The sequence below is a fragment of the Muscardinus avellanarius genome, assembly GCF_963383645.1.
Source record: "Muscardinus avellanarius genome assembly, chromosome: 3".
NCBI classification, from domain to species: domain Eukaryota; kingdom Metazoa; phylum Chordata; class Mammalia; order Rodentia; family Gliridae; genus Muscardinus; species Muscardinus avellanarius.
The window spans coordinates 11,881,368-11,899,606 of record NC_137788.1 but is presented as its reverse complement, the minus strand read 5'-3'; the positions used below and the strand labels follow the sequence as shown (position 1 = coordinate 11,899,606).

Below are 18,239 nucleotides of genomic sequence, written 5' to 3'. Positions count from 1 at the left end.
TCTTTCTTATTTTCTTTTCCTTTCCCTTTCTTTTTTCCTCTCTCCTCTCCCCTCCCCTCCCCTCTCCTCTTCTCTCTTTCTCCCTTCTTTTTGTGGTACTGGGGATTGAACCCAGGGAAGTTCTACCTCAAAGCTACACCCTTTTGACAACAGGGTCTTGCTCGGTTGCTGAAGACGGTCTTCAGTAAGTTGCGGAGGAACCTGTGATCCTCCTGTCTTAGTCTCCCAAGTACTGGAATACAGGTGTGCACCCCCTGCACTTTGTTTTTTTTTTTTTTTTTTGGTGGTACTGGGATTCCTGGAAGCCCTTCTAACTCCAGGCTACACTCTCAGACACCTATTTTATACTTTTTTATTTGGAAACAGGGTCTCTTAAGCCGGCACAGCCGGCTTCGAACCTGCACGATCCTCCTGTCTCCGCCTCCCAAGCGCGGGGATGACAAGCGTGCGCCACCTCGCCCGGCTTCTCTTGCACGTTTTTGACTCCAACCTTTAGGACGCATGTGCTCCTGGGGGGGAGGGCTGGGGGGTGAGCTGAGTTTCAGCTCCGTCACTGGCTGTGACCCTGGGTTTCCTCATCTGTCAGATAGGGACCAATCTGGCTCTTCTCAGAGGGCAGAGAGGATTCTATGGAAGAGCCATAGAGTAAGCTTGTCTCCATATAAGACAGATTCCTAAATCCTCCCAGTGACTCCTGAGTGGATTCTGAGACCCTTCATGAGACATTGTTTTAGGGTGAGAAAAGCAAAGCGTGCCACAGCAGACCACCATGTGAATACTGGTCCAAATGACCAGGAGAGAGACGAGACACGTCAAAACCCTTTGCCCTCTCCCCAGCCCTTCCTCTATGCTCCTTTGCTTTGATTTTTATTTCTGGGCTGGGATGTAGCTCAGTGGTAAAGTGATTGCCTTTTATGTGTAATGCCCTGGGTTTGATCCCTGGTACCAAATAAATAAATGAAAAATTTAAAAAGTTGCTGTCTCTGGGTGGTTCCCAAACACTAGTTCCCTAAGCTGGTACGGGGTTGGCTGCTGGAGTTGCACCCAAAGAGTTAGTTAAAAATAGTCCCAGGTATGCCGGGCGTGGTGGCGCACGCTTGTAGTCCCGGCACTTGGGAGGCTGAGACAGGAGGATGGCACAGGTTTGAGCCAGCCTCAGCTACTTAGTGAGGCCCTTGGCAACTTAGTGAGACCTTGTTTCCAAAGAAAATATAAAATAGGTTTAGGGAGTGTAGACCAGAGTTAGAGGCCCCTGGGTTCCATCCCCAGTACCAAAAAAAAAAAAAAAAAAAAAAAAAAAAAAGTCCCAGGTAATCCAGGCGAGGTGCCCCATGTTTATAATCCTAGTACTTGGGAGGCTAAGACAAGAGGATCACAGCCAGCCAAGCAACGTAGGGAGCCTCTCAGCAACTTAGCAAGACCCCGTTTCAAAATAAAAAGTGAAATGGGCTGAGGTATAGCCCAGAGGTAGAATCCATCCCCAGTACAAAAGAGCAGGGGGGGGGGATTCCAGGTCAGCCCCAGCACCAGGAGCCTGAGCCAAGGGCCCTTGGGTTCTCTGTTCAGCTCAGGAGGACAGGACCCACCCAGGAGGAGGAGGAGGCCAGGAAAGGGAGCCTGCGCTTGTGGGCTTCGGCTGGGGGCCTGCAGAGAGCGCAGCCGGAGGGGCCGGCCGGAGAACACCAAGCCTTCTGCTCGAGGTCTTTGGAACCGCCTGCCTCAACCTACAAGGGGCACAGAAGCCAGGCATCTGGACGGCGTGCTGGGGTGGCTGTTGGGTCCGCCACAAGGCCGGGCTCCAGCAAACCCCCAGCCAAGCCTCCAGCGCTCAGTGTAAATAAACAGGCCGTGCTGGGCGGCTCCCTGTGACTGGCTCCTGGCACAGCCCACAGGACTTTGCCCTCAACACACTTTGCCCAAAGTAACTATTTAATTAGTACTTACATTTACTTAAAAAAAAAGGTCCCAAGACTGTAAGCCAGGAAGGCAATGATTTTTTTAATGTATTTTCATTGACCCAGCTCTTAGTTTCTCAACTGTTTTTAGTATTAACCGCACCTCCCCTGTGGTAGACATTCCCCCCCACCCCGCCAATCCCTGCCAATACCAGGGGTATTCTACCATTTAGCTATGTATACTCCCAGCCCTATTTATTTATTTATTTATTTATTTATTTATTTATTACAGTACAGGGAATTGAATCCAGGGGTATTCTACCTCTGAGTTATGTCTTTTTTTTTTTAAAGACTTTTTTTTTTTTTTTGGTGGTACTGGGGTTCCTGGAAGCCCTTCTACCTCCGGGCTACACTCCCAGACCTATTTTTACATTTTTATTTGGAAACAGGGTCTTCTAAGCCAGCGCGCGGAGGGCTTTGAACCTGTGCGATCCTCCTGTCTCTGCCTCCCAAGCGCGGGGATTACAAGCGTGCGCCACCGCGCCTGGCCTCTGAGCTATGTCTTCAGCCCTATTTTTTTTTATTTTTGGCGGTACTGGGGATGGAACCCAGGGGCATTCCACCTCCGAGCTACACCCCCAGCCCTAGTTTTTATTCTTTTAGTTTTTTTTTTTTTTTTTGGTGGTGGTACTGGGGTTCCTGGAAGCCCTTCTACCTCCGGTATACACTCCCACGGGCTACACTCCCAGACCTATTTTTTAACATTTTTATGTGGAAACAGAGTCTCTTAAGCCAGCGCGGCTGGCTCTGAACCAGCGCGATCCTCCTGTCTCCGCCTCCCAAGCACGGAGATTACAAGCGTGCGCCACCACGCCCGGCTTATTCTTTTAGTTTTTAAATCAGGGTCTCACTGAGTTGCAGAGGGCCTCACTAAGTAGCTGAGGCTGTTCAGGAACTGCGATCCTCCTGTCTCAGCCTCCCAAATGCTGGAATTACAAGCATGTGCCACAACGCCCAGCTTCCAGCCCTATTTTTTATTCTTTATTTTTAATTTTTTTTTTTTTGTGGTACTGGGGGTGGAACCCAGATGCTTTCTACCTCCGGACTATACTTCCAGCCCTATTTTATATTTTATTTGGAAACAGGGTCTCACTAAGTTGCTGAGAGCCTCACTAAGTAGCTGAGGCTGGCCGCGAACCTGTGATCCTCCTGTCTCAGCCTCCCAGGTACTGGGATTACAGGCCTATGCCAATGCATCTGAACCCCTCCCTTTTTTTTTGTTTTTGTGGTACTGGGGATTGAACCCAGAGGCATTCTACCTCTGAGCTAAATCCCCAGATCTATTTCATTTCTTATTTGGAAACACGGTCTCACTAGGTTGATGAGAATGTTTCTACTTGCTGAGGCTGTCCTCAAACCTGCAATCCTCCTGTCTCAGCCTTCCAAATTCTAGGATTATAGGTGTGTGCTACCATGCCTGCTTGTGCCTGACACTTCTATGAAATTTTATTTATTTATTTATTTATTTAATTTATTTATTTACGGATCTGGGAATGGAACCCAGGGGCATTTGACCTCTGAGCTACACCCCTGCCCTATATTTTATTCTTTATTTTGAAACCGATCTTACTGAGTTGCAGAGGGCCTCACTAAGTAGCTGAGGCTGTCTGTGAACCGCGATCCTCCAGGTCTCAGCCTCCAGAGTGCTGGGATTACAAGTGTGTGCCATGTCGCCCTAAGGGCTCAAAGCACACTGGAGTGTGTGTGTGTGTGGGGGGTCTAGACCCACACTCAGCAAGGAACCTGGAGGAAGTGCTTCTGCACCGTGGAGGTCCTAAACATCCAGCCTCAAGTCCCGGCTGGAGGGAGGGCTGGGGAATGGGAAGGGCGCTGGGTGCCCAGAGGATTGTGCACCCATGCTCCCAAATTCCAGGGAAATCCATATCTCAATATTCCTACAGCAACTGGGGCTGTCCTCTCTCAGGGTAGTCCTCTACCAAAAACCCAGTCGCAGGACAGTTTCTGCCTGCTCCTGTCCCTCGCACGTGTACAGAGGGGTGATAACCCTCCCCTCCATCCTGCGTTGCAGGACAGCAGAGGTCTCGGACCTGGGGGGCCCTAGGGCTCTCTGTTCTGAGAACAGGCCGCTGCTTCCCCCAGTGCCCCTTACATGAAATGTCTGGCTTTCCTGATGAATTTCTTATCTCGGAATTAACTGTGGCCTTGTAGCAAACATGAACGTACGTCCTGCCTCACCGTCAATGGAAACGTGCTCCGTGCTGAGCGGCCGAGCTCCTGAGAGCTCGCCTCTGCTTCCTGCGAGGTGGACTTGGAGGCGGGGTTTGCAGCTGAGCTGCGAATGGAAAAGGCTCGGCACGTCTCAGACTTCAGTCTGGAGTCTCAACTCCTAAACAAAGACTATTCTAGAAGACACATCCTTGGAATCCAAGAGACGCGTTCCCCAAACCATATCAGGTTGATGACCTGGGTGCTTGTTACCTGAAGGAGGGCAGGGGGCACCTAGCCAGAGTTGGGTCTGCACTGGGTTCCTCTGTGTGGCTCTGGAGAGCTTAGTGTCTGAGCCTCAGACATCTCATCTCTAAGCGGAGACAAGAACAGTACCCATCCCTGCCAGGCGCCGTGGGGCATGCCTCGAATCCTAGTATTTGGGAGGCTGAGACAGGAGATTTAGCAATTCGGCGAGACCTCGTTTCAAAATTAAAAATAAAAAGGTCTGGGGGTATAGCTCGGAGGTAGAATGTCCCTCGGATTAATCTTAGTACCAAAGCAAAAATAAAACAGCCGGTTGTGGTGGCGCATGCTTCTAATCCCAGCATTTGGGAGGCTGAGACAGGAGGATCACGGTTCGTGAACAGCCTCAGCTACTTAGTGAGGCCTTTTTGCAATTCAGTGAGACCCTGTTTCAAAATAAAAAATAGGGCTGGAGGTATAGTAGTTCAGAAGTAGAATGCCCCTGGGTTCCATCCTCAGAACCGAAAAACAAAAACTAAAACCCCAACCAAAAGCCCAACCCTAGTGTGTTGTGAAGACGGACACGAAGGTGTCCGGCGCCGAGCCCTGAGCCGGGCACACGCTCAGCTCACGAGCTCACAGTCCTGGCACCTGCGGGGTCACTGCCGGCTGGGTTTCCTGCTGGCGACCTACTGTGTTTTCCTCTCTTTCTGGCTCACCTGAAAATTTGGGTTCTGCATCCTGTTCTTCACCATCTCTACAAACACTTGTCTCTTTAACACAGAAAGAACAGTGACGAGGTTAGGCTGTGTTCACCCCACTCTGCCTTTCTGCATCAAAGAAAAATGGATTCTTCTCAACTTTCAGATGCCTGGAGCTGGGAATGCTGGGTCTTCCTGGGGTGGGGGCAGGGAGCAACCTTGCGGGCCTGTGGGGAGGGGTGTGGCTTTTGGGGGTGATGGGCGGCCTCCTGATGGGCTTTCTACTGATTATAGCTAGGAGTAGGCTGATCAGCTGAGAGGCCCCAGTGGAACACTGTGTGTACGTGTGCGTGTGTGTGTGCACACATGTGTATGTTTGTGTTATTGGGAATTGAATCCAGGGTGTTCTACCCCATGGATATACCCCCTAGCCGTGTGTGTGTGTGTGTGTGTGTGTGTGTGTGTGTGTGTGTGTGTGTGTGTATTTCTGTATTGGGGATTGAACCCAGAGGCATTCTACCTCTGAACTACACTCCCACTCCCATGTCTTTTATTTTTTATTTTTTGCAGAACTGAGGATGGATCCCAGGGGCATTCTATCTCTGAGCTACACCCTCAGCCCTATTTTTTTTTTTTTTATTCTTTATTTTTGAAACAGGGTCTCACTAAGTTGCAAAGGGCCTCACTAAGTAGCTGAGGCTGGCCACAAGCCATGACCATCCTGTCTCAGCCTCTTGAATGCTGAGATTACAAGCGTGTGCCGCCAGGCCCGGCTATCTTTTTTATTTTTATTTTTTAATTTTTTGGTGGTACTGGGTTCCTGGAAGCCCTTCTACCTCCGGGCTACACTCCCAGACCTATTTTTTACATTTTCATTTTGGAAACAGGGTCTTCTAAGCCAGCGCTGTTAGGTCCTCAACCCCCATATGGGACAGGGGCGGGGCTGACCCGCCTCCTTACCCTGCAAGTTCCCACGGAAAGCCACTCCCCTTTGATAAAAAGGGGAACGCGGCGATCTCGACACACAGAGAAGCCACACACAGAAGAAGCCTGTGAGACGGAGAGATTTTCTATATCCGTGGAAGGCTCTCTTCCACGCCCTCTCCCACCCCCAACCCGCACCCGCGACACGGGGGTGGGGGAGGGAGCTGCCTGGGACTGATGGGCCGGTCTAATAAAGACTTATGCCGCCTGCATGGCCGATCTCGCGTGTCTGTGGATCTATCTCTCGCAAACCATACACCTGGTGCCGAAACCCGGGAGCGTGTCTGTGGATCTATCTCTCGCAAACCATACAAGCGCGTGCGGCTGGCTTCGAACCTGCGCGATCCTCCTGTCTCTGCCTCCCAAGCGCGGGGATTACAAGCGTGCGCCACCACGCCCGGCTATCTTTTATTTTGAAAAAGGGTCTTGCTAAGTTGCCGAGGCTGGCCTCGAACCTGCGATCTTCCCGTCTCAACCTCCCAAACACTAGGACTGCAGGTGTGCACCACCTCACCCAGCCCACCACACTACTCACACTATGCTCTCTTTGAGGACGAACCTGCTTCCACTGATGGCAGAGGCTCCCAGACCAGGGTCACCCGAGGGTTCCCACCCACGTGTCCCCACGGCGCAGGCGCGTGGGAACACAGCGTTGACCCTGTCAGGGACTGCAGGGGTCTGTCCAGAAGCCACCGTCACCCCAACTCAGGAGTCTGCGGCTTCCCCGGGCTTTGGGCCGCAGTTGCAGTTCTGGCGTCCTGCAGACCCTGCATGCCTCAACACCCTGGCGTGGACACGCGTGAGGGTCCCTTAGGTCAGCTGTTCATGCTTTGGTGGGTGGGGCCTTGGAGGGAGGCCCTGGCGGGGCGCAGGTTCCCAGATGGCACCTGCGGGCGCGCATGCGCAGGGCTCTCACCCTTCGCAAAGACAGTCCCTAGGCAGCCTGTCTGGAGGCCTGGCCGGAACGCCCGTCGCCGTACCTGCCTCTCGTTCTCTTTGAAGGAACAGTTGCAAGGTGCGGGTTCCTTTGCCTTTCTCTGCTCCTGATCCTCTGAATGTTCCTGAACAAAGAGAGCGGGCGAGCAAGAGAGGTTTAGCATGCCCTCCCCTGTTCCAGGCTGGGACGCACCTCGGAGGTTTTTGGGAGATGCCAGGATTGGGGGGCTGAAGACGAGGTGGGCAGGCACCTCCTATCCACCCACATCTTACTGTTCCATCCTATTGGGGGCCCGGAGCGTAGTTCTCGGAGCCCCCCAGTCCATTCCCATTCGACACGACCTCTGCCCATGTTGAGCCCTTGGTCAAAAACTCATAGTCGCGCTAAGGAAAACCGACGCTCGAGAACACCGAGCCCCAAAGAATCTTGGGAGACTGAGTTCTAGGGGTGAGGATGCTGGGGGCCTGGGGTGTACTGAGTGATCCCATCCGCTCAGTACATGTAGCTATGCTCTCATCGAATTGAAGCCTATGAGTTAGGCAGGCACTTTTTTTTTTTTCTTTTTTCTTTTTTGGTACTGGGGATTGAACCCCGGGGGTGTTCTCTTTCCGAGCTACACTTTTTTTCTTTTTCTTTTTTTTTTTTTAATTTGAAACAGAATCTCATTCAGTTGCTCAGGTCTTACTGAGTTGCTGGGGCTGTCAGCGAACCTATGATCCTCCTGTCTCGGCTTCCTGAATACCGGGACCATACGTGCGCATCACCAGGCCCAGCTAAGGCGCTATTTTAATCACACCTTAAAGACGGGCCTTCTGAGCTAATTCAGTCGCCCACCTGAGAACATCCAGCTGTGGCCGCGCCCCTGGGCCCCGGTTGGGTTGGCTGGGAGAGGTTACCAGGCAGCCCATGGGCTTCAGCTGTTCTCACACTTCAAAGCCCAATGAAGGCTCGGAAAGGGTTTTCGGGCTTCCCAAAGGGCGACTTGTGTGCATTTAGATGTCTCCTATTGACAATTCCGGCCTTAACCCATTCACATAAAGTCCCGGCTCTTTCTTGGCCATAGACCTAGCTGTATTCACTACACAGAAAAGAGCTTTACAAAGGAGCTGCCGGCTCTAGGGGGGCCCGAGAGAGAGTCAAAGGGTTTGTTGGGCTTGTCAGCTGGAAGGCAAATCTCTGAAAGAAGCCCAGGAGTCCCCCCAGCCACCCGAGAGAGAATCGCCTCTCTGCCTGTCCTGGGTCACAGGTTGGTTCTCTGCCCAGCACTTGCGGCCCCTCCGCTGAGCTCTCCCCACGGGGTGTCTGGAAGTCGGTCCCGCTGTTACCACTATTGTTGAGAAGCCTGAGACGCAGAGGTGACGGTCACTTCTCCCACTCGTCGTCATGCAGGGACGTTCCTGTCTCATCTAGGTCCTTATCTAGGGTGTAGGAAGTATCCCTGTCACGCTGTCCCATGGAGAGCTCCTGGCTCATCGTCCAGGGTCAGGAGGTTCTCTACAAACGTCCAGCAGTGAGGTTTTTTCCGTATATTGTACCACGTCTCATTTGCACAGTCAAAGGTATTAATATGAAAGTATGACTTTTTTTTTTTTGTGGTACTGGGGATTGAATCTCCGAGAGATACTACCAGCCCTGTTTTGTTTTTATTATTTTTGAAACAAGGACTCACTAAATTGATGATAGTCTCACTACTTCCTGAGGCTGTCCTTGAACCTGCGATCCTCCTGTCTCAGCCTCCCAAGCACTGGGATTACAGGCGCGCACCACCACACCCAGCTGGAAGTATGACTTTTGATTCTGCAAAGTTCTGCTTGGTGAAGGGATGTTCAAATATTAAAGCTACATTGATGTGTGTGTGTGTGGGTGGGGGAAGGGTGGTCCTAAAGTCCAAGGTAGCAATGTCATTCCCCAGGGCCTAAAACAGTCCATCTTTATGAACAGGTGCTGAGATTTTAAACTGGAGACTTAATTAAAAGAAAAAAATTAAAGTTCTTTCTGGAAATATTAAGTGTAACAGTTAAGAAGAAAGAAATTCTATTTTTCTTAACTTCTGTTTTTAAAATGAAAATATATTTCTGGGAAGGAGCTGATGCCAAGACAGATTATATATATATATATATATTATATATATACACACACACACACACACACACACACACACACACACACACACATATACATATATATAGGTTCTCTGTAGGATTAAGCAACTTGTAATTTTCCCCCCCTGACAAACAGTAGTTTCTGACATGTTATAATAACAAACGCTGCATGCAAACCTGAGGCCTGAGCTGGACACCCAGCGCAATGGTGGCTGGAGGGTGGGGGCGGGGGCAGGAGTGGACAGGTGCCAGGGGAGCAGGGCCTGGGCAGAGCGGCCAGGCATCGCCACCTTGACACCTCGTGTCTCCTTCCAGCGCGGGCTGTGACTGTGGCTGCGGCTCCTGTCCAGTCTCCCTGCACCGTGAATTCTAGGTATTTGCGAGTCCCTGGCTGTAGCTCTTCTGGGAGCCCCAGATGCAGGTGTAATGGGGCCTTTACAGACCTTCTGCTATGGAAGGATGTCTAGTGCCAACCAGGCTGGCACGCCCTGCGTTGTGTACCGAGGAGGCAGGCCATGAATAATGCATGTGACACCGATTATGTAAATCCTTGGGTTTTTTCTTACGTTTTCAGCTGAGGCACTACACTGGGCTCCCAGGGCCCTCCGCCATCCTAGTCTGTGGGTTGGTGTCTCTGTCTGGGGGCTGGGCTGCTGGTGGGGGGCACCTTGGGAAGGAGTGGGCTCCCCAGAGGGCACATCAAAGGAAGAGCCAGACGTCAGCGCTGCCCTGGCTCCGGCAGGGCTCAGTGCGAGGAGCGGACAGCGGTCTTCTGCCTGAGGCAGTCCTGCGCCCTGTGATGTTTAATTCAGAGCAGCAAATGCTGGAGACAATCTGGGGCGTCCTCGGAGCAGGAGGCCACTTTGCTTTTGTTACTGGGGCTGCGAGCCAGGGAGCCTATTGTCTGGATGGTTTGCAGGTGGGAGCTGGCTCAGCTGAGCAGGCTTTCCTGGACAGGGAGGAGGGCACCCTTCTAGGGGGCTGGCCTCCTCAGAGCTCAGGCAGGTCACACACACACACACACACACAGTCCTGCACATGCACACACACGTACACCCACACAGACACATATATGCAAACACTCATGCACACATTACACGTGTCCACACACAAATGCGCACACACGTGCACAGAGCATTATATATGCTAACATGCATTGTACATGCATGTTCCAGCTACCATGTGCACTTGGGCATGACTCAACACTCTGAGGTTCAGTTTCCTCATCTATAAAATAGGAATACTCGTGCCAACCAGCCAGGGCTTCTCGAGGCGTCAGTAAATCTGCTCAGGCATTCAAAGCACAGATGGAGCCCGGGGCCGGCCCAGTCATGAAGACAGGGTGGCTGTGGTCGTTTTCCTTGTTAGCCCGATCCCAGCCTGGCGATCGCCTCCGTCTTGGAAAAGAGTTGAGGAAAAGGGAGATTCTACTTAGAGGATGCTATTCTAGCAGCCAGCCAGCCCAGGGTGGGCCCAGAGCCCCGGCGTGGAGTGCAGGATGCAGGACAAACCCCAAAGAAGACCACGGAGCCCTTCTGCGGACCACGCCACGGGCGCTGGGTGCGGGGAAGCCATCTCGCCACCTTCCCTTGGATCAGTACGTGTGTTCTGTGCCACCTGGGCCTCCTGCGGCTGCCCCATCTTTTCTAAGAGGCAGAGGGCGGGCACGGCCTCCGGCCTCACCTTCTGCTGCTGCCTGATGACCCTGTTGAGCCTCTTCTCCTGGTGGAGCTGCTGCTCCGTGCGCTCCAGGGCCTCCTTCAGCAGCGCCTTCTCCTCCGTCTCTTTGTAGATGTCGTCTTCCAGCTTCGCCACCTGGGACCGGTACATCTGAACGGACACTTTGCTCTGCCTGGGTGCACGGAGAGACTGAGTGCCCGTCCCCTCACCGCCCCCGTTCGTCCCAGCGTCCCGTCAAACACTTCCACCTGTGCTGTGGACGGGTCCTGTCTCAGGCTGGAGAGCGTGGCAGTGCTGCGGGGAGCAGAGGGCAGAGCTCGCGGCCCGCGAGCTGGCTGTGTGCCGTGTGGGGTGGTCCTGAGTGGGGAGGGGGCCGGCTCTGACTCTTGGGGAAACGATGGGACCATTAAAGTCACCCGGGTGCCAGCGTTGACCACGGGCGCAGCTCCAGAGTGCGCAGACGGGAGAGAGCCGGCGCGGCAATTGCGGCTTTCCGGGGACAGCCTCGCTCTAGCAGCCTGGCCGTGGGCCCCCGATCTTGAAGTCACCCCGCACTCGGGCCTGTGTCCTCCTGTCCCCGCCCCAGGTGTCTACCGGGAGAGGGGTCCCGGCGCTACCTGAGCTGCTCAATGTCCTGCTCGTATCCTCGCAGGAGCTCCTCTTTCCTCTGCAGCCGGGTCTTGAGCTGCGTGATGTTTTCAAACACCAGGTCCAGGTCCCTTTGCCGCAGCCGGATGACCTTCTCCCTCTCTTTGGGGGACAGGTGTTTCATGGACACGTGGCCCGACATGTCCTTGATGTTCATCAAGCTGCCGAGCGTCCGGCTCATGTCCATGTACTGCAAGGAAAGCCACGGCGGGTCAGGGTGTCGCCCGGGGCGGCGGGTGGCCGCTCCCGGGAGGCCAATGTCCCGTTCTGTTTCTCTTCTGTCTCAACCGCAGAGTATGAACTCTGGGAACGAGGGTGACTGGGGCTTTAGTTTCCTCTGCGTCCACTTCTACTAGGCTCCTTTGAGGACCAGGAGGAAACCAGATACAAACACTTGTTCTTTTTATTTTTTATTATTTTTGTTACTGGGAATTCAACCTCATTCTACCTCTGAGCTACACTCTCATCTGTATTTTATTTTGATTTTGAAACAGGGTCTCACTACTTGCTGAGGCTGTCCTCAAACCTGCGGCCCTCCTGTCTCAGCCTCCCGAGTACTAGGATTACAAACGTGTGCCCCCAACATCTGGCTATCAATATTCATTCTAACTACCCAGATGCTCAAGGCGCCAGGCCGTGTGGGTTCTGCCCGTGTGCCTGGGCGGTAGGCGGGTCCCACCCTGCAAACCTTGCAGACAACAGCTCCCTGGCCCACACCCCCCGAAACGAAAGCGCTTCTTGTGGGTCTTGCAGAGTCCCACAAGAATGATTAAACAGGTTTGTGGGGTTGACCTTTAGTAAACTCTCCCATGGTGACCAGTGACTGCGGGGGACCAGGATGCCTGCCGCGTGGACGCACCTGTCTCTCACTGAGATCAAGCGCCTCGGCCACGTCCATTTTCCCTGACTTCTCCACGGCAGAGCTGCACCCCGGATTGGAAAGGCCGTTCTGAGGTTGGAAAAAGAAAGAAATGGGAACCCTCTCTCGGCATCCCCGGATGAACGCCTACAAGCGGAAGCGGAAGCACTGCGCGATCACGGGAGGAAAACTCGGGAGGTCGTTTTCGTTTTCTGCTCCTGACCCTTTCGTCTGAATTCGGTCAACTGCTCTCCTGCACCTGTGTCCCAGCCCTTCAGGGAGCCCGTGACATTCGACGCGGCCCATCTCCACAGACCACAGCCTGTCTTCCTCCAGAAGCTCATGGTGGTGGGGGGTATTTTGTTCCTCTGGGACATTTAGCAGTGTCGAGATGCTTTGTTATTTATTTATTTATTTTTGGTACTGGGACTGAAGCCAGAATCATTCGACCAAGCTATCTATACCCCCCAACCCTTTTTTTTTTTTTTTTTTGTGGTACTGGGGTTCCTGGAAGCCCTTCTACCTCTGGGCTACACTCCCAGACCTATTTTTACATTTTTATTTGGAAACAGGGTCTCCTAAGCCAGCGCGGCTGGCTTTGAACCTGCGCGATCCTCCTGTCTCTGCCTCCCAAGTGCGGGGATTACAAGCGTGCGCCACCACGCCCAGCTTCCCCCAACCCTTTTTATTTTTATTTTGTTAATGACAGTTTCGCTACTTGCTGAGGCTGCCCTTGAACCTGCGCTCCTCTAGAAGCCGGTGTGTGGTTTAGATCCTGCTGTGGCTGGAAGCCAGCAGCCACTCAGTGGGTCCTGTGGTTGACGCTGATCCGAGCTGACCCCCGTCACTTGTTCATGATGCCCAGTGGAACAACCGTTAGGTACAAGAGCCCTCACCTGCATCGTTAAGTCACTTCGAGAAACCCTGGCAAATGAAACCATGCCCCTTTGAGAAGGGCAGGTTGCCTTGAATAATACTATTTAATAATATATTAAGTATATCACTAATATGATAATATATTACGTATACATTAATTATATATTACATATTAGTAATTTTTGCAGTAGTAGGGATGAAACCTAGGGGCATTCTAACTCCGGGCTACACCCCCAGCCCTATTTTTTTCATTATTATTCTTTATTACGAAACAGGTTTTCATTGAGTTGTGAAGGCCCTCACTAAATAGCTGAGGCTGCAAACTGCGATCCTCCTGCCTCAGCCTCCCGAATGCTGGGATTACAAGCATGCCTCACCATGCCCGACTTATATATTATTAAATATACATACTGGTATTGGGGATTGAAGTCAAGGGCATTCTAGCGCTGAGTTATACTCTCCAGACCTTTTTATTTTGAAATAGGATCTCACTAAGTGGTGGAGAATCTTTGCTGAGTTTCTGAGGTTGGCCTTAGACCTGTGATCCTCCTGTCTCAGCCTCCCAAGAACTGGGCATGTTATACCCACACCTAGCAATAATATTTAACATTTAATATCACATATTAAATGTGCACTGTGAGCCAGGCACTGAGCTAAGCACTGCACAGAATTAACTCACTTTTTTGTTTTTTGTAGTACTGGGGATTAAGCCCCAGGGCATTCTACCTCTGAGCTATACCCCAGCCCTATTTTTATTCTTTATTTTGAAACAGGGTCTCACTAAGTTGTGGAGGGCCTCACTAAGTACCTGAGGCTGCCTTTGAACTTTGAATCTTTCTGTCTCAGTATCCCAAGTCTGGAATTACAAGCATGAGCCACTACACCTGGTTGAGAATTAATTAATTAATTAATTAATTAATATTTTTTGTGTATGTGGTATTGGGGATTGAGCCCATTGGCATTCTACCTCCAAGCTACACCCTCAACCCTATATTTTATTTATTTAGTTAGTTAGTTTGGAAACAGGGTCTCACTGAGTTGCTGAGAGTCCTGCTAAGTTGCTGAGGCCGGTCTCGAACCTGCGATCTTCCAGTCTTAGCCTACTAAGTACTGGGATTATAGATGTGACCCATTGTGCCCAGCTCCTTTAATTTTTTTATTTTTTAACCTTCATTTTGTTTGGGAAAGTGGTATCCCAGAGAGAGTAAGAGCCTTTCCCGAGGCCACACAGCTTTCTGGCTGGGATCTGGACTCAGGTCCCTCTGACCCTGGGACTTGGGCCCTCTTCGCCATGGCTCCCTCTGCTATCTTTTACGCGTTTGTGTTTTGCAGTTCGCAGTGAAAGGCACACTCAATGGCGTGATGTTATAAATTGGCCTGTTGAACCCTTTCTGCAGAACCTGACACCTCATGTGAACAGCAGACCCTCTGTGCTGTGGTGACCTACCTGGCCCCTTGTCAAAGCAACGGCGTGGCTGCTGTGCGGGGAGGGCCACCTTCCTATGCAGACCTCCATCACTCACCCGCTGAGTGTTGCCCAGGCCCCGGCCCCGCCCCGGTGGCCTGTGCACGGCTTGCCAGGGCACGCACGCAACTCCTGTCTGCCCTAATGCCCACCCTCTTCGCGGGCCAGCCACGGCAGGGGCACGATATCTTTGGTTACCGCTCGGATCTCTATTCTTGAGAGAGTTGGCAAATCAGGTTTTGCGTCCAATAATATTTTCTGGACATTTTTTTCCATCCTGAGCGTCTTTAATTCTAGAAATGGTTCATTCAGGTGGTCCTTATGATCTATAAGAGAAACAATTTAGACTCAGGAAGAGGTTCCTTCATGGAATAACCGTAGCTACGATTTAGGGGTTACTTACCACAGGCCTCGTTTTGATCCTTATGACCTTTCTGGGCTTAGAGATGAAATGACTTCTCCAAGGCCAGACAGATAACCCGAGGCCCAGGCCGCTAGCACGTGGGTGCCGAGGCCTAGAGGGTGGACTTTGCCTATGATCTTCCAGCCACGAGGACAGGGTGGGATCTGGCCCCAGGCTTCTCAGCCCAGCACCCACCAGCCAGTCAGTGCCCAGGCTTAAGAGAGCCCCAGGCCCTCTGAATGGGGCGTCCCGAGCGGTCCACCAGCATCGACCTTGGAGAGTGTTAGTCCGTGACAGTTTCCACCCGGCCACAGCGAAATAAGAAAAAGGAGGACAAGGATGAGTTTTTCACGGTATCCTATTTATTTCATGCCAAGGCCCGCGCATGACTCTGAGGTCTCGGCCATCTTTCTTTGTATCGAAATGTCCTTCCGGTTATGAGATGAAGGGGATAAGAGGAGGTAGTCCTGGGCCCCCGCGGGGACTAGGGAGGGGAAACTTACTGGAAGAGGAGGCCTTCTCCAGCTCTTTGATGCGCGTGCGGAGTTCCGAGAGGGCCTTTTTCTGCCTCTGAATGACCTCCTCATGTCGGGACCCCTTGCACTTGGCCCCCAGGTCACTGAAGGATTGCTCCTGGGGGCACAAAGGTGCAGACAGCATCCTTTAAGGCTATGTCTTATATTCACAGAAACCTGAACCACTCAGAAGCCCTGTCTATACAGCACTTTTGTAACCAACCATGAAAGCTTCGGTGGAGAAGGAATTTAACAACTTTCAGCTCAAATACCAAGTCACATCTGGGTGGACTTCCAGCTTGTCTACCTACTTGCCATCACTATAAATAAAAGACCCCTCTCTACTCCCTCTCCGTTCCTCCCCCCTAATATGCTTCCATGAGCAGGTTTCCATTTATTTTCATGCTGGTCTTGTTTATGTACAAGTACGGCAAGTACTACTTCTGGAGGGGCATTTTTGATTTGCCTGTCTCTTCCTTTCTGCTGTGCTGGGCATGAAACTCGGGGCCTCGTTCATGTTAAGTGCCTGTTCTATTACTGAACTGCACCCCCAGCCCCAGAGCAGCATTTTTTAGATGAGAATGCATAATGCTTTCCTTTTTAAACCATTAAGAAGGATGCTGTTTCCTAGTCACTAGGAGATTTGATAGACTGGCTCTTGGTTGGTCTGTAGAAACCTTCCCCTCGGAACAGCATGTCCGGTGGAACTTCCTGTGATGACGGAAATGTTCTACACCTGCACGAACCCATGATCCAATATGGTAGCCAATGGCCGAATGTGGTCCCTATTGGACAGCTCGGGGCTGGAGTCGGGCTTACTCAGGGCATCGGCAAGGAAAAGTCTTCATCCTTTAAGGGTCAGGCACCCTTTAAGATCCAGAAGAATGCAGGGTTCTTTCTTCCAGAAAATGTCCCATATACACAAGCATTTGGGTATTACTTTGAGAGGTTCAAGGACCCTCTGAAGCTTAGTTAAGGACTCCAAGTTACACATCACCCCTCCACTTCACTCATTCATTCATTCATTCATTCATGCATGCATGCAGAGAGTCTTGCTCTAGGCTTTGGGGTTCAGCCTGACTCAAGCTGGCCTCCTGCCATCAAGGACTTCGCACCCTAACGTGGGGAGACGGGCACTGAGGAAGATAAAGAGGGCAAGTATATGGCAGACAGTGACAAATGTTAAGTGGATAATTAAGTGGTGCGCAGGGCGGGCTCTCGGGAACAGTTTTCAGCTGTAGATGGGTTGCTACAGAAGGCCTCCCTCAGCCAAACTGGCAGCAAAGGAAGGAATTGACAATCTGCTTCTTTTTAAACTATTTTTAAAATAGTACTTTTGGTTCAATTCATACCATAGATAGAGATATGAAAGATAATATACATAATACGAAGGAAAATGAAATTATTTTAAAACGTATATAGACAGATACCTCTTTTATTTCTTTATCCAGATACGTATGTGCCTATTGAAAGGCAGTATCTGCGTTTCACCCATCTGTCTATTCATCTACCGACATACCTCTCTATTGCACTGACCAGACACCGAACATTGGAGTGAGATTAGGAACCATGTGGAGGAGCCCCTGTTGCTGGGGGTTCATTTCTATGGGGCACACAGATGAGTGTGCCAGAGGGAGATGAATGTTACCATGGAAACTAAGCAGTGGATGAGAGGAGAGGAAAGAGACCTTCATGATGGCAGGTTTGAGGCCAGCCTCGGCAACTTACTTAGCAAGGCCCTGTGTAAAATTAAAAATTAAAAAGCTGGGAGTGTAGCTTGAAGGAAGAAGGCCCCTGGGTTCAATCCCCAGGACCAAAAATAAATAAATAAATAAATAAATAAATAAATAAATAAATATAAAAAAGAAAAGAAAAAGCCGGGCGTGTTGGCACATGCTTGTAATTCCAGTATTCGGGAGGCTGAGATAGGAGGATCCAGATTCACGGACAGCCTCAGCTACTTAGTGAGGCCCTTTGCAACTCAATGAGACCCTGTTTTCAGATAAAGAATAAAAAATAGGGCTGGGGGTATAACTTGGAGGTAGAATGCCCCTGGGTTCCATCCTCAGTACCGGAAAAAAAAATTATATATATATATATATATATATATATATATATATATATATATATATATATGAGAGAGCCCTCCATCTGTTCTTCCTTTGATGGCTCTGGGCTTGCTTGATGGGAGACTCAGGCCCTGGGGTTCAAGGCCCATGGCCCCCTTCAAGGAGCTTGGGAGCACGTCTGAAGCCCTCCTGGGAGTGTCCCCATCCCTGCCACTCTCCCCTTCGCTTTCTTCTGGCCCTGCTCCAAGTGTCCTCCTGGACCACAGATCAGAAACAGCTAATCCCCCTGCGATGCTCTGCCCCCAGCCCTGCCGCAGAGTGGCTCAGGGCACTCGTCCCCACCCACTGCGCATGTGGCTCGATATTCATACATTTCTTTGTCTCTCGCCTCCGAGCGCCTATGCTCTGAGGGAGCAAAGCCTGTCTCCTTTGGAGCCTGCGGTTTTCCCGGGGCTGAGCTCTGTGCCAGGCATAGCAGGTGCTCGGTAAATATAAAGGCTGAATAAACCGAGGTCAGGAGCAGGAGCTTCCGGCCGGGACCAGAGTCCAGCAGCTGAGAGCGGCCGCTGACCCACCAGGGCTTCTTGTCCTTGGACCCTGTCTCCTGTTGGTTTACAGGCCACGGGGCTGGCT

At 51.4% G+C, this 18,239-nt stretch overlaps 1 protein-coding gene across 1 annotated transcript in view; it reads right to left on the bottom strand.

The window, feature by feature from the left end:
* FHAD1 (forkhead associated phosphopeptide binding domain 1) overlaps window positions 1-18,239 on the bottom strand; it is a gene marked incomplete at both ends in the record, with an annotated part of 141,645 nt that overhangs the window by 886 nt on the left and 122,520 nt on the right. The window contains 10 exons of the mRNA XM_080691309.1: window positions 4,152-4,248; window positions 4,363-4,394; window positions 5,087-5,140; window positions 7,033-7,113; window positions 10,775-10,943; window positions 11,389-11,609; window positions 12,279-12,342; window positions 12,430-12,550; window positions 14,772-14,945; window positions 15,526-15,655. Coding sequence (XP_080547435.1) covers window positions 4,152-4,248; window positions 4,363-4,394; window positions 5,087-5,140; window positions 7,033-7,113; window positions 10,775-10,943; window positions 11,389-11,609; window positions 12,279-12,342; window positions 12,430-12,550; window positions 14,772-14,945; window positions 15,526-15,655 — 1,143 coding nt within the window. The remainder of the gene's footprint in view (window positions 1-4,151; window positions 4,249-4,362; window positions 4,395-5,086; window positions 5,141-7,032; window positions 7,114-10,774; window positions 10,944-11,388; window positions 11,610-12,278; window positions 12,343-12,429; window positions 12,551-14,771; window positions 14,946-15,525; window positions 15,656-18,239) is intronic.